Here is a 13,503-nt window from a genome sequence, read left to right as displayed (position 1 = left end):
GTCCAACAACAAAGAATCCACCCAGACAGTTAAATCTGTGCCGGTAATATCTGAGTAATGCTGAAGAAATAAGAGAAGGGCTTAAAAATCCAAAACAGAAGAGCACAAAGCAACCTGGAGCCAGGTGTGATTCTTGGGGTCCTAACGTGTCTGATTCGCTGTCATGAAAAGAATCCAAGCAAGACCTGGCTCAGAGTGGAAAATCATCCCTGATTTTGGCAGGTGCTAAGAAATATAACCTGACTCAGTAGAAACAGGGATAAGAAAGACAAATGCTACTATCTATTATCATTGGTTCAAATAAGCTTCCTCACAGATGTATCAATTACAATTAGGTTTGGCTGCATGTAGGTAAAAAAAAAAACCCAACAACTGAGGCTTAAACAAGACAGATTGTTATCTCACGCAATACATGTGTGGAAACAGGCAATGGTGGGTTGGCACAGTGCTCCACATCTACCTGGCACCCAGATGGTACCATCCCTTCTGCTCCATCATTGTAACTACCGGTTCTGTCTTCAAGGTCACCTCATGGTCACTAGATGGCCACCGCAGCTCCAGCCATCAGATTCACGTAACAGGCAACAAGAAGGAGGAAACGGCAGAAGGCCTGCACCACTGCCGGGTCAGTCACTTTTAATCAACTTTACCAAGAGACGCACTCAGAACTCCCTGCAGACAGCTCACTGGCGACCCCTGTCTGCAAGGGCCGCTGAAAATGTCTTTCCACCAGACACACTGCTGCCACCACCGCTCCTCCACCCTTCCCCTCATCCCATGTATTATTAGTCTGCTCGGTTCAGTGGCTCAGTCGTACCTGACTCTTTGCAACCCCATGAATCGCAGCACGCCAGGCTTCCTGTCCATCACCAACTCCTGCAGCTTGCTCAAACTCGTGTCCATCGAGTCAGTGATGCCATCCAACAAGCTCATCCTCTGTTGTCCCCTTCTCCCGCCTTCAATCTTTGCCAGCATCAGGGTCTTTTCCAATGAGTCAGTTCTTCTCATCAAGTGGCCAAAGTACTGGAGTTTCAGCTTCAGCATCAGTTCTTCCAATGAATATTCAGGACTGATTTCCTTTAGAATTGACTGGTTTGACCTCCTTGGAGTCCAAGGGACTCTCAAGAGTCTTCTCCAACATCACAGTTCAAAGGCATCAAATCTTCAGCGCTCAGCTTTCTTTATGGTCCAACTCTCACATCCATACATGACTACTGGAAAAACCATAGCTTTGACTAGACAGACCTTTGTCGGCAAGGGCTGCTAGGGCTGCCATAATAGAAACTATGGGCGGGTGGGGTGGGCAGGGGCTTAAACAACAGAAACTTATTTCTCACACTTCTGGTGGCCAGAAGTCCAAGACCATGGAGATAGCAGGGTTGGTTTCTGCTGAGACCTCTGTCCTTGGCTTGAAGCTGGATGAGCTCTCCCCGTGCCCACATACAGCCTTTTCTCTGTGGGCATTTCTGGAGTCTCTACCTCTTAGAGTCCTACTAGATTAGCCCTGCCCTTATGACCTCCTTTAACCTTGTTGTGCTGTTGTTTAGTCACTAAGTCCTGTCCCACTGTTTTGTGAACCCATAGACTGTAGCACATCAGGCTCCTCTGTCCATGGGATTCTCCAGGGAAAAATACTGGAGTGGGCTGCCATTCCCTTCCCCATGGGAATCTTCCCGACCCAGGAAGAAACCCAGATCTCCTGCCTAGGAAGGCGGATTCTTTACAACAGAGCCACTTTAATTACCTCCTTAAAGGCACATCTCCAAATACAGTCATATTGAGGATCAATGCTTCAATATATGTATCTGAAGGACAAAACACAGTCTGTAACACTGCTGATTATCTAAGACAGTGGTCACCAACTGTTTGGTACCAGGGACCGGTTTTGTAGAAGACAATTTTCCCCTGGCGGGGGGTGGGGGGGGGGGATGATTTTAGTTTCACCCGGTATTTATCTCCTGCTGTGCAGCCTAGCACCAGCCCCTGGCCTGGGGCCTGGGGACCCCTAAGAGGTTTTTTGAATCAGGAAAAAACTAAGGGTTTGGGGGATAGCGGATAGACTCTGCCACAAGAAAACCAGTTGACACTGTAAGAGATGGCAAAGTTTTAGTATTTTATCAAGTCTATGCCTCCCGTTTTATAGGGAAAAAACCGAGACTCAAAGCAAGGAGAAGCCACATAGTGGCTGACCCAGAGGCATGAATAAATCTTCTGAGTCTAGTCTTGGCTCTGGACTTTAGAACTGAAGTTGCAGTGACTTTTGTCTGTATAACCACCTGGGTTTAAAATAAATGTTCTTGTTGACTTCTCTGAAAGCTTAAATAAATACACTACGCTTGTGTGAGAACTAAAGTATACACAGTCAGGTCCACTAATCAGGGAATATTTCAGGTATTTTTACACTGTCTGAATTGTTCTCATGCCTTGGAAGCCTCTCTATTTCAACAGGAGTCCAAGAACCCTGATTTCAAGACATATGAAGGCTGGGTACCACACCTTTCTATTTCTCCCTGTCCTTCCACAACATCAAAGCAGAACGCAGTAAAAGGAACTCATGATTTACTTCAGATTTGGAAGAACACAGCTTTCTGTCTATACCGACCATGAAATCCCCTTCACAAAACCAAATGTTTCACAGGGACCTTTTAATAGGTCTTATGTCTTATTTATTGTGCTTATCTGACAATTTCACAAGGCTAAAACACATCTTTTAAGAACGTGTGGACATTTTAGTTCATTCTGAATGTCGGGTAATATATTATCGAGTGCAGACATTCCCTTTCCTGCAGTGAAAAACAGATCCACAGAGCAACACAAGTGTGCACTTCAGCCCCTATAGTGAATATATTACACACAAATATTACATTCCCAGGACAGCAGTTACAAAGTGCAGAGCTATAAATAGAACGCCAATTTCAGCTCCCACCCACCCCATTTGGTGAGGTGCAAAACGTCCAGGCAGCAGGCCAACTGATGCAGCCGGGAGTCTCATCGTCCCTCCAACCTCCCCTCCTCTCCGGGCGCCCCCACCCCAGCGATGCACTCTTCTGCTAAAGCAGATCCCCGCCAAGTTCAGTAGCGCCCCCACCGCCAATTACAGCCTTCGCAGCCCAAGGTGCCCAAACATTTTTAATTACATTGTTACTTAATCACGCGTGTGAACAATTACCAATTAATTTCACTGGCTTTTCCCACACTTACTGAACTGCTATAGACAGGCCAGGGGTACACAGTCAAGGTCCTCATTCCGAGAGTTTTAAGTCCAAGTAGAAACGGCTGCCAAGGTTCCGGTGGGCTACCGAAACAGCCGTGCACAATGACGCTACGTCTTTTCCGAAATCGCACCATTCTGCCATTTCTAAAAATCTGAAATCACTGCCTCTTAACAGGCTGGAAACAAAAAGTCTGAGATGACAACAACCCCAAGAACGCTAATAGGAATATTTTTCCTCCAAGGTTTCAAACTTGAACACACCTCAACCATGAAATCCAATTGCAATGATTTTTTTTTTTTAACTTTTATCACATTATTTTATTGGGGGGGGGGCATGCTCTTGCGAGGAGCACGGAAGAAAAAATGGGAAGGGGCATTACAGCAGCAGCAGACAAGCACTGTTTGCAGAGTTCTCTAATTCTTCCCCAGGAAGATGCAGGGTTCGGAAGACTCCCTACAGCCTCCCCCGCGCCCCGACCGACACCCAGAGGCCCAGCCGGGCACCCGGTCCTCCCTTCCTGGTCAAGGACCCGGTAGAAGGGGCTGGGACCCGGTGGACACCCCAGCCTAGGGGGCCCGGGCAATTCCGCGAGAACCCCACAGGGAGCCCCTGGCGAGGTGGGGGGGTGCACCGCTGGCCGACCGCGCGGGCCGGGCGGGCGACGCGGGCCAGAGCGCGCGGGAGCGCGGGCCGCAAAGCCGGCCCGCCCGCCTCCAGCCTCCGCCGCCAGCGCGGGGCGCGGAGGGCCGGCGGGACGCGGGCGGAAGGCAAGGGGGCGGGCCCGCGGCCGCCGCTTCCCTCGCTCCAAAGTTTCTCGCAGTTGCACATTCACTCCGCGCTTCCTGTGGGGGTGGGCGCCGCGCCCTCGCGGCCCGGCCGGCCGCCCGCTCCCGGCGGAAGGAAGCGCTGAGACGCGAGTCGAACCGGAGCGGCGGCGGGACCCCAGCGAGCCGAAAGAGGCCGGCCAGGCGCACCCCGGGGTCCCGGGGTCCCGGAGAGCCGGCGCCGGCCGGGACGCCGGGAGAGGGCGCTGCCGCCGCAGGCGCGGCGGGGACGGGACGGCGGGGCGCGGGCGCCCGCGGGGCAAGGCAGGGATGGGCCGCCCGGCGTCTCCCCCGGCGCGGACGCGGGGCGCGGGCGGCTGCAGCCGGGGAGCCCACGCCTCTCCAGTGCGCGCCTGGGCCGCCCGCTACTTACCCAGGGAGCAGGTGAGCAGTGAGAGCAGTGCCGGCAGCGCCAGGCGGCGGCCGCGGCGGGCGGGCGGCAGCATCCCGGCGGCGGGGCTGCGCGCCCTATATGGGCGCGGGGACGGGAGACGCGCGGGGAGCGGAGCTGCACGGCTGCCGCCGCCGCCGCCCCTGCCGCCGCGGCTGACCCGTCTCCGCGGCTCCCCTCCTCCCTTCCCCGGCCCCGCGCCGGCTCCGGACGCGCCCTCTGGCGGCCGGTAGCGGGAGCGCCCTTGTGCGCGCTTCCAGCGTCCGCCCGGCTCGTGGCTGTGGCCTGGAGGTCCCCCGGGGCCGGGCTGCGGATAGAGGTGTCCGCCCCTCTGCGGGGACAGCGGCCTCCTTCAGGGGTCTGACCTCTGTTCCCTGCGGTCTACATTTCTCCTTTTCCTTCATCGCATTTAACCTGGGCCCCATCCTCTGCCTTCGTGCGCTCCTGCCTTGCTCCATCACCTCCCTTTCCTCGATTGCCAGCAATAGATCAGTGTCCCTTCTTATCCCCAAAGTGAAGCTAAAAGGAGGATGGGCAGCAGAGGAAGGAGAATCGTTTTTCTTCCCTGCTAATGTACCATCTGTTATTAAAAAAAAAAAGAAATCAATAATTCAAGTCTTAATATTGTTGGCACCAACAGTTCTACTTTGATGAAGGTGTTTTTAATCAGCTCAACTAATTTACTTCATATTCTCTTTTGAAAGGGAGTGTTGCCAATACCTTAGGCCTGGAATTTGGCTTTTAATTGAAGTTTGTGTAAATGTAAGTTTAAGTGTTCACCATAATGGAAGAGGAAGGGTGTAATTTTATTGAAAAGTCTTATTTAAAAAATAAATTACATTGGAACCTTGGCAAAGTCCCCCAGGTGGAACACACACACACACCTACACACACACGCGCGCGCGCGCGCGCCTACCCCGGAAACTTCAACCCACTGCTGCCTCCCAGGAAGGAGGCAGGACCAAGTGCTTGCGCTCACCGACCTGTGGCCTCCTGAAGGTCATGCCCATATTTTCATTCCTATTTCCTTATATTTTTTGGATGCCCGCTCTGTGCCTCTCACTGCACCAAGCACCCTCTGAACACCAGTATCTTCCACGTGGACATGCAGCATCCACCCACTTGCTGAACATCAAGTGAAGACCAGTGCCAGGCCCTAGGGATGCCAGTAAGATGTGGGTGAGACAGAGAAGCAGGTGCTGAATGTTTGCTGTCTTTAGACCAATAAAGGTGAATGCTCTCCCGGAGGTCTGACCTTGAGTGCCTGGGACCTGTATGGTCACCTGCCCTTAAAACAGCTGCTACAGTTGTTTGAAAAAGATGTCTGGAGGCAATGGTGTGTTTGTTTTTTTTTTTTCCTCTTTGGTTGACACTGAAGTCTTAAAACTGGAGATTGAATATTTTGTGTGGATGCAAATAGTGCCATTTGGTTCCATTCAGCCGAGGTTTGTGGCCCCCTGTCAACACCATTTTTCTGGGAGGGAAAAGAAATGTAAGACTCCTTCCTTCCATTTTTTAGTGAAGCTTTGCAAATTTATGACTGACTGCATTGATCCCTTCTATCTTTCTTTAAAATTCACCTGCCTGGTTTAGAGTTCTAGAAGTTTTCCAATTTCCAAAGCTGTTCAGCTTTCTTCCAAGAAAACCTTTCTCGCATATATTAGATATTAAAAATTAAAACAAGAGACTTCCTTGGTAGTCCAGTGGCTAAGACTCTGTCTGTGCTCCCAATGCTTGAGTTCAGTCCCTGCTCAAAGAACTAGATCCCACATTCTGCAACTAAGAGTTCACCACAACTAAAGATATCTCATGATGCAACTAAGAACCAGCACAGCCAAATACATAAATAAAAATCCACTCAAACCGAAACAAAACATTACAGTGTTTAAACAGACACAGAAACCTAGAAATTAAGCAGCTTACTTTCTATGTGTTCACATATCTACTCCATGTTTGATAACAAGCAACTCTAGGCGCTTAATATTTTCATCCATGTGTAGTAAAGGTGTGGGAAACAGCTCTAAATACAGCTGAGAGCACCAAGTCGTAAACTTGCCCTGGCGTGCTTCCTTGCCACGGCAGACACAGATAAATGGCACATCACAGAGCTCCATAACTCACGTTTTAAAAAGGATTACTCTACACTTACTCTAGTCACATGATCAGTGGATTTGCTCAGAGTGCTCCCTCCCCATCCGATCACAGATTGAGAGTTGCCTAGAACAAGCCGTGCTTGTGGGGACACCAGTGTTCACAGAAACACACCATCTGCCTCCGTGCCTCTTTTGCCACCTGAACCACCAACCACTAAGGGGAGACCTTTCAACAGAAAAAAAATTCATCTCATTCACTGTAAGACCATGAAAATGAGCCGGTCAAACTCTCTTCCTGGGGCTCACTCACCTGAATTCCAGGTGCCACCTCCACACGTGCCCCTGAAAGCATGCCCTTGCTCTGTGCAGGGCAGAACCAGGGAGTCACCTCTTTTGGGGGTGGGAGGCTATAGTATCATGATTGAGACGGACTGGTAATTTTTAAAAAGAATTTCCTAAATGTTAAAGGAGAACGTAATACTATATGGAGAAAACCATAGATCACCAAATAATCTCATAGGTTTATGAGATTATTACAAAGGTGGTTTCTGATCACTTAATAACTATACATTAGGCCCAAAAGGCTGGACTGCATTCATTCATTCAACCGACGTTGACCCACTGAACGCCTTCTAGCTGGCATGCCCAGTGCTCAGCTCTGGGGCAGATACAAAGAAGCAGACAGCATGGCCCTGGGTGTAAGAACTCCCAGTCCAGTGAGAAGGAGAGAAACATTCAGAAGTGCTTCTTCCCTGGTGGCCCAGTGGCTAAGACTCTGGGTTCCCAATGCAGAAGGCCTGGGTTCAATCCCTGATCAGGAAACCGGATCCCACGTGCTTCAGATAAAGATACCACGTGCCACAACTAAGACCTGGCACAGCCAAATAAATAAATACAATCTTTTTTTTTTCCAAGTTCAGAAGTAATTTTCCTGCCATAATGAAACACTATAGCACAGGTGGGAACACTTCGGAACATACAGAGGGGAAAACAGACTCTGTCAGGGCCATAGGATTTGGTTATTAGAAAAGCAGACGTGACCTTTGGACAGGGTCTTAAAGGGGAAATAGGAGGTTCTGGGCTGCGAGCAAAAAGAAGGGCATCTAGACAGAAGCTCACATGCACACCGCAAAGCTCAGAGGTGTCTGGTGTGGGGGGCAGTGGTGACAGGGTGCAGGCTTCTTGCCCAGCCCGGCGTGGGCATCCTGCCCGGTGCCAGCAAAGACCAGGGGACAGACTCCAGCTCCCCATTCTCAGGGCCCTCTCACACGGCATCAGGAGGACCATTCCTCTGCACACAGAAAAGTGGCCTTATGAATTATGCATATGCCTTGAGGGTTATTTTCCCAAACTAAAATCCACCCTGAGGTCTGACAGTGGAGTAGAATGTCTAAAACTGGGTCTTTGTGATAATCAGACCCATCATATAACCATCCACTAATCTTGTCCCATGGGCTTCCCAGGTGGCTCGGTGGTAAAGAACCCACCTGCATATGCAGAAGACTCGGGTTCGATCCCTGGGTTAGGAAGATACCCTGGGGGAGGAAATGGTAACCCACTCCAGCATTCTTTCCTGGGAACTCCCTTGGACAGAGGAGCCTGGTGGGGGACTACAGTCCATGGGGTCGCACAGAGTCGGTCACAGCTGAAGGACTGAGCACACATACAACCATGCCCCACTCCCCCAGAGTCAGTGCACACATGACTCTAGGGAAGAAATCAGTCACTTCACCTGAGGCCTTAACCTTTAGGGAAACAAGGGGAATCTTACCGCCTATAGGAGAAGAGACAGCAAAGACCTCCATCTCTCGCAGTAGACCCAGTGGCCACACCTCCCGTGCAGCGGGCGCTCAGAAAGAACACCCCGATGACAATTAGATGACAATTAATCAGAGGGTGCCTCCCACGCCTCTGATGAGCCTGTCTCCCTTTGCTTTCAAAGCTATTCCAAGACTAGAAGTGAAACCCATTCTAGCAAGCCACACTTTGAACCATGATTTTTACCCAAAGAGACTAAATTCCTACAGACTATCATCCCTGAACCAAGATCCAGGAAATAGAACTGAGGTTACCATCTCTGTAGTCCCCCAGGACAAGCCCAGAAATCTGAAGCTGTTGGTTTTTTGAAGATAGAAAAAGGTGTAGACTCTTCTCTACCAAAAAAAGCTATCTGCTAGAAACTTCTGACCAGAAACAGATTATCCACTTGGTTCTTTTCTCCTTTCTAGAATCACGTAGCCTCTGGTTCTCAGTAAAGATCAGGAATTGCTCCTTTTAGGCGTATCAACAAGAGCAACAGGAAGCATCCCTCTTTTCTTTCCTTTTTTTTTTTTTTTTTTTTTTTTGCAATTTTGTATATTTTATTTACTATGATCCATTTTTAAAATTCAATTTATTTAAACTTTAAAAAAAATCCATCCATTTCTCCCTCCCTCTAATCCCTTGCTTCTGGCACCCACCAACCTGCGTCTATGAGCTTGGAGTATGCATGTATTAACTTCCACATAGATCAGGGGGTGGGAAGGGGCTCCAGAGGGAGGGGGTATATGTATACTTATAGCTGATTCACATTAATGTACAGCAGAAACCAACACAACATTGAAAAGAAAATATCCTCTAATTAAAAGAAAAGAGAGTTCATAGAGTATTTGTCTTTCTCTGTCTGACTTAGCATAAGGCCTTTGGGGTTTATCCATGTTGTCACAAAACAGCAAGATTTCATTTCTTTTTTATACCTGAATAACACTCTATATACACCACAATTTATCTATTCATCCAACAATGGACATTTAGGTCATTTCCATCTTTTGACCATTGTAAATAATTCTGCAGTGAAAATAGGGTGCATATCTTTTCAAGTTGGAGTTTTTGAAAAAAAAATTAATGTTTTTGTTTTCATCAGATAAATATCCAGAAGTGAAATTGCCAGATATGGTAGTTCTATTTTTAACTTTTTAAAGAAACTCTACTATTTTCCAGAGTGGCTATACCAATTTATATTCCTACCAACAGTGGGATCTGTGCTCTTTGTGAATAACATGATTTTCTGTACTGCTAAGCTAAGCCGCTTCAGTCATGTCCGACTCTGTGCAACCCCATGGACGGCAGCCCACTGGGGTTACCCCCGTCCCTGGGATTCTCCAGGCAAGAACACTAGAGTGGGTTGCCATTTCCTTCTCCAATACATGGAAGTGAAAAGTGAAAGTGAAGTCACTCAGATGTGTCCGACTCTTAGTGACCCCATGGACTGCAGCCTACCAGGCTCCTCCGTCCATGGGATTTTCCAGGCAAGAGTACTGGAGTGGGCTGCCATTGCCTTCTCACAGAAAACCCTAAAAACTTCATCAGAAAACCATTAAAACTAATAAAGGAGTTCAGTAAAAAAAAAAAGAAAAGAAAAAAATCAGTACACAAAAATCTGTTATGCTCCTATAAACTATTAGAAAGAGAAATTAAAAAAACAATTCCATTTGTAATTGCATCAAAAAGAATAAAAATATCTAGGAATAAATTATCCAAGGAGGTGAAACACTCATACACTGAAAATTGTAAGACATAAATAAAAGAAATTAAAGACAAGTAAATTAAAAGATATTCCATGCTCATAGGTTGGAAGAATTTATACAGTTAAAATGTACTAACATGCACTGAATATTTGCCATAGCTAGACACTCTGCCAGCTACTTTATCTTTTACTTTTATTTTTAAATTTTTATTGGAGTATATAGTTGCTTTACAGTGTTCTATTAGTTTCTACTTTTACAGCAAAGTGAATCAGCTATACATATATATGTATCAGTTACTTTCAAATGTATTATTTCATTTAATCTTCACTAGGAAAAAAAAATCTATATAAAGACTATTTTTCCCACTTTACAGATTAGTAAACTTCAGTTCAGTTCAGTCGCTCAATCGTGTCCAACTCTTTGCGACCCCATGAATCGCAGCACGCCAGGCCTCCCTGTCCATCACTAACTCCCAGAGTTTACTCAAACTCATGTCCATCGAGTCGGTGATGCCATCCAACCATCTCATCCTCTATCATCCCCTTCTCCTCCTGCCCCCAGTCCCTCTCAGCAACAGGGTCTTTTCCAGAGACCCTTCTCATGAGGTGGCCAAAGTTTTGGAGTTTCAGCTTTAGCATCAGTCCTTCCAATGAACACCCAGGACTGATCTCCTTTAGAATGGACTGGTTGGATCTCCTTGCAGTCCAAGGGACTCTCAAGAGTCTTCTCCAACACCACAGTTCAAAAGCATCAATTCTTCAGCATACCAACAGCCAGAACTGTCTTTGGCGGCAGTCTCTTTCCAAACCATGCTCTGTAAGCCAGCTGGTGGCAGCAGGAAAATGGCAGAGAAGGGACCATCCTGAGGACCTGAAACAGGTCACATCAGCAGTGTCTGTGAGTGAGTAGACACTGGCTGAGTGGAGAGAAGGACCACAAGAGACAGATGGAGCCACTAACTACAAGGAGATCTGCCAAAGGAATGAGTTTATGGAAAAAATGAAAGCATATCATCATTACTACTATTATAAATGATAGCTACACCCTCACATATCAACAGATAACATTAATAGTAATAGTGAACATTTAACAAACCCTTGTTATATACCAGCACAATACTAGGTGCTCTCCATGCATTATTCCTTATTAAATAATATTTTAGTTACTTCATAAAACAGCTTTATTCCTATTTTAGAGAGGTCAGGCAGCTTACATTAGGACAGCATTTCTCATGTATGGTCTATGATCCTCTTGTTCCCAGGACTCTTTTGAATGCCCAGGTTCACAAGCTCAAAACTTTTCATAACAGTACTAAGTACAATGTTACCTTTTTCTTCTGGGTTGAATCTCCACCAATCTTGCAAAACTACTTATGGGAAAAAATATTATTGCCTTAGCACTAATCAAGGCAGTGGCAACAACAAAAAAGCCAGATCACTTTAAAGGACCCTTGCTGCGGCAGGACAAATTAATAATTTTATTAAATTACACCCTTGAGTAGACATCTTTTTAACATTTTGTGGGGGAAACTGAGGCATAACATAAAAGTCCTTCTTCTGTATATCAAACTACGATGTTTTCTCAGGGAAAAGCTCCTGTATGATGCTTGAGTCGCAAGTTGAACTAGCTGCTTTTTTCATAAAACATGGTTTTTACTTGACAGACTGACACGTAAACTGGTAATTCACCCTTAGGGACCAGGCAAACATTTTCTCAAAAATAAACTGAGTCTTCCACTTCAAAGAAAACAGCTGATGTTATTTGTGACAGCTATTAAGATATAAGCTTCAACATGAAACTTGAATTTTAGACAATTTGTTTCTGCTACCATGAGCTTCAAAGCCTCCCCATCCGTGAAGATTTTTCAGTGACATCAATGAGAGTTAATAAATGTGAAGTTTTGATATTGTATAACAACAGGAGTCAACATTTGTAAGTCCTGCAACTTCTGAAAACTATTTTCCAAGGGACCTATGTAAGATGTTACAAAATCATGAACGGGTTTTTAAAAAAGTTTCATTCAAAGTAAAAGACCAATGGGTTTTAATGAAACCCCATACAGAAGTTCCCTGATAAGACTTCAGTTTCAAGTTGCAACTAATCTTTAAGAAACTTCTGATTGTCTTGAATCTTGGTGTAATATTGAAAAATGCCCACAATTTCATTGAAATATTATTAAAAACCCATTCTCCAATTGTGTACCTGTAAAGCTGGATCTTCATTTACTTCATCCAAAACAGCATATCCCGACAGATAAAAAAACAAATATGAGAATCCACCTCCTATTAAACTAGATATTAAAGAATTTGGGGGGGAAATAAAGTTGCTGCTCACAAAAATATATTAACATGCGATAGAGTGATATGCACCATGCTTGCATGCTCAGTTGCTCAGTCATGTCTGATCCTGCGACCCCATGGACTGTAGCTCGCCAGGCTCCTCTATCCATGGGATTCTCCGGGTGAGGATGCTGGAATGGGTTGCTATTTCCTACTCTAGGGGATCTTCCAGACCCAGGGATTGAACTGAATCTCCTGTGTCTCCGGCATTGGCAGACAGATTCCTTACCACTAGTGCCACCTGGGAAGCCCTAGGTATAGTACAGGTTTGGGGAGGGTTTGGCCAGGGCAGGGGCGGTCTGGCCATGCCTTGAGGCCCCGGGGGATCTTAGTTCCCAGATCAGGGATCAAACCTGCACCCCCTGCGGTAGAAATGCAGTCTTAACCACTCTACAGCCAGGAAAGTGCCACTATAATTATTTTTACATGAATTAATAAATCACTGTTAAAAATCTTTGGTCTTGTATCTAAAACAGCAAATATTCATAGATGTGACCCATAAAAACAGAAGTTCTTTGGGGTCCTCAATAAGTTTTAAGAGTACAAAGGGATCCTAAGACCAAAAAGCTTGACAACTACCAGTTCAGGACATATGACTTGCAGGAGCCAGGATTCAAACCCTGGTCAGTCTGACCCCAAAACCCTCCTTCTTGCCCTGAATTGCTCCCTGTTTTAGTTTAGATTTGTTGCATTTAAGGTGCCAAATTTCCAAGTATCCCACTTTGGCTCTCAATTACCTATTTAACTTCCTAACCACCAAGGATTTAAATAATAAGTATCCATTAGATGGGCAATGCTATGCTTAGGTAACAGCCTGCAAATGTCAACGGCTTACAGCTACCAAGGCTCTCTCGGTCCTGCCAGTTCTGCTGCTTGCCCGGATGCCCCTCCAGGCCCCCTGTTCTACATCATGGGTGACCTCTGGGCTGACTGCCATCTCAGCTCAAGTTCCTTTTCACGGCCCTCATTGCTAGAGCACCAGCAGACAAATGCTTCCTGCTCGGGTTTCATCACAGAGTGGGGAAGGCACAGTGCCTGCAGCCGGAAGGGAGGAGAGCTGGGTGCTGCTGAGCCCAGAACGACACCCCACCCACCCTTCCTCTGCAGCTCCGTCCTGGAACACCCCAACACCTGC

At 46.8% G+C, this 13,503-nt stretch overlaps 1 protein-coding gene across 1 annotated transcript in view; it reads right to left on the bottom strand.

The window, feature by feature from the left end:
• B3GLCT (beta 3-glucosyltransferase) overlaps window positions 1-4,614 on the bottom strand; it is a 121,408-nt gene extending 116,794 nt beyond the window's left edge. The window contains exon 1 of the mRNA XM_044927321.2: window positions 4,413-4,614. Coding sequence (XP_044783256.2) covers window positions 4,413-4,485 — 73 coding nt within the window. The 5' untranslated portion in view covers window positions 4,486-4,614. The remainder of the gene's footprint in view (window positions 1-4,412) is intronic.
• Between the last annotated feature and the right edge of the window lie 8,889 nt (window positions 4,615-13,503).

The sequence above is a fragment of the Bubalus bubalis genome, chromosome 13 (assembly GCF_019923935.1).
Source record: "Bubalus bubalis isolate 160015118507 breed Murrah chromosome 13, NDDB_SH_1, whole genome shotgun sequence".
Classification (NCBI taxonomy): Eukaryota; Metazoa; Chordata; class Mammalia; order Artiodactyla; family Bovidae; genus Bubalus; species Bubalus bubalis.
The sequence above is the reverse complement of the archived record's forward strand: the minus strand, read 5'-3'. Positions and strand labels throughout refer to the sequence as shown.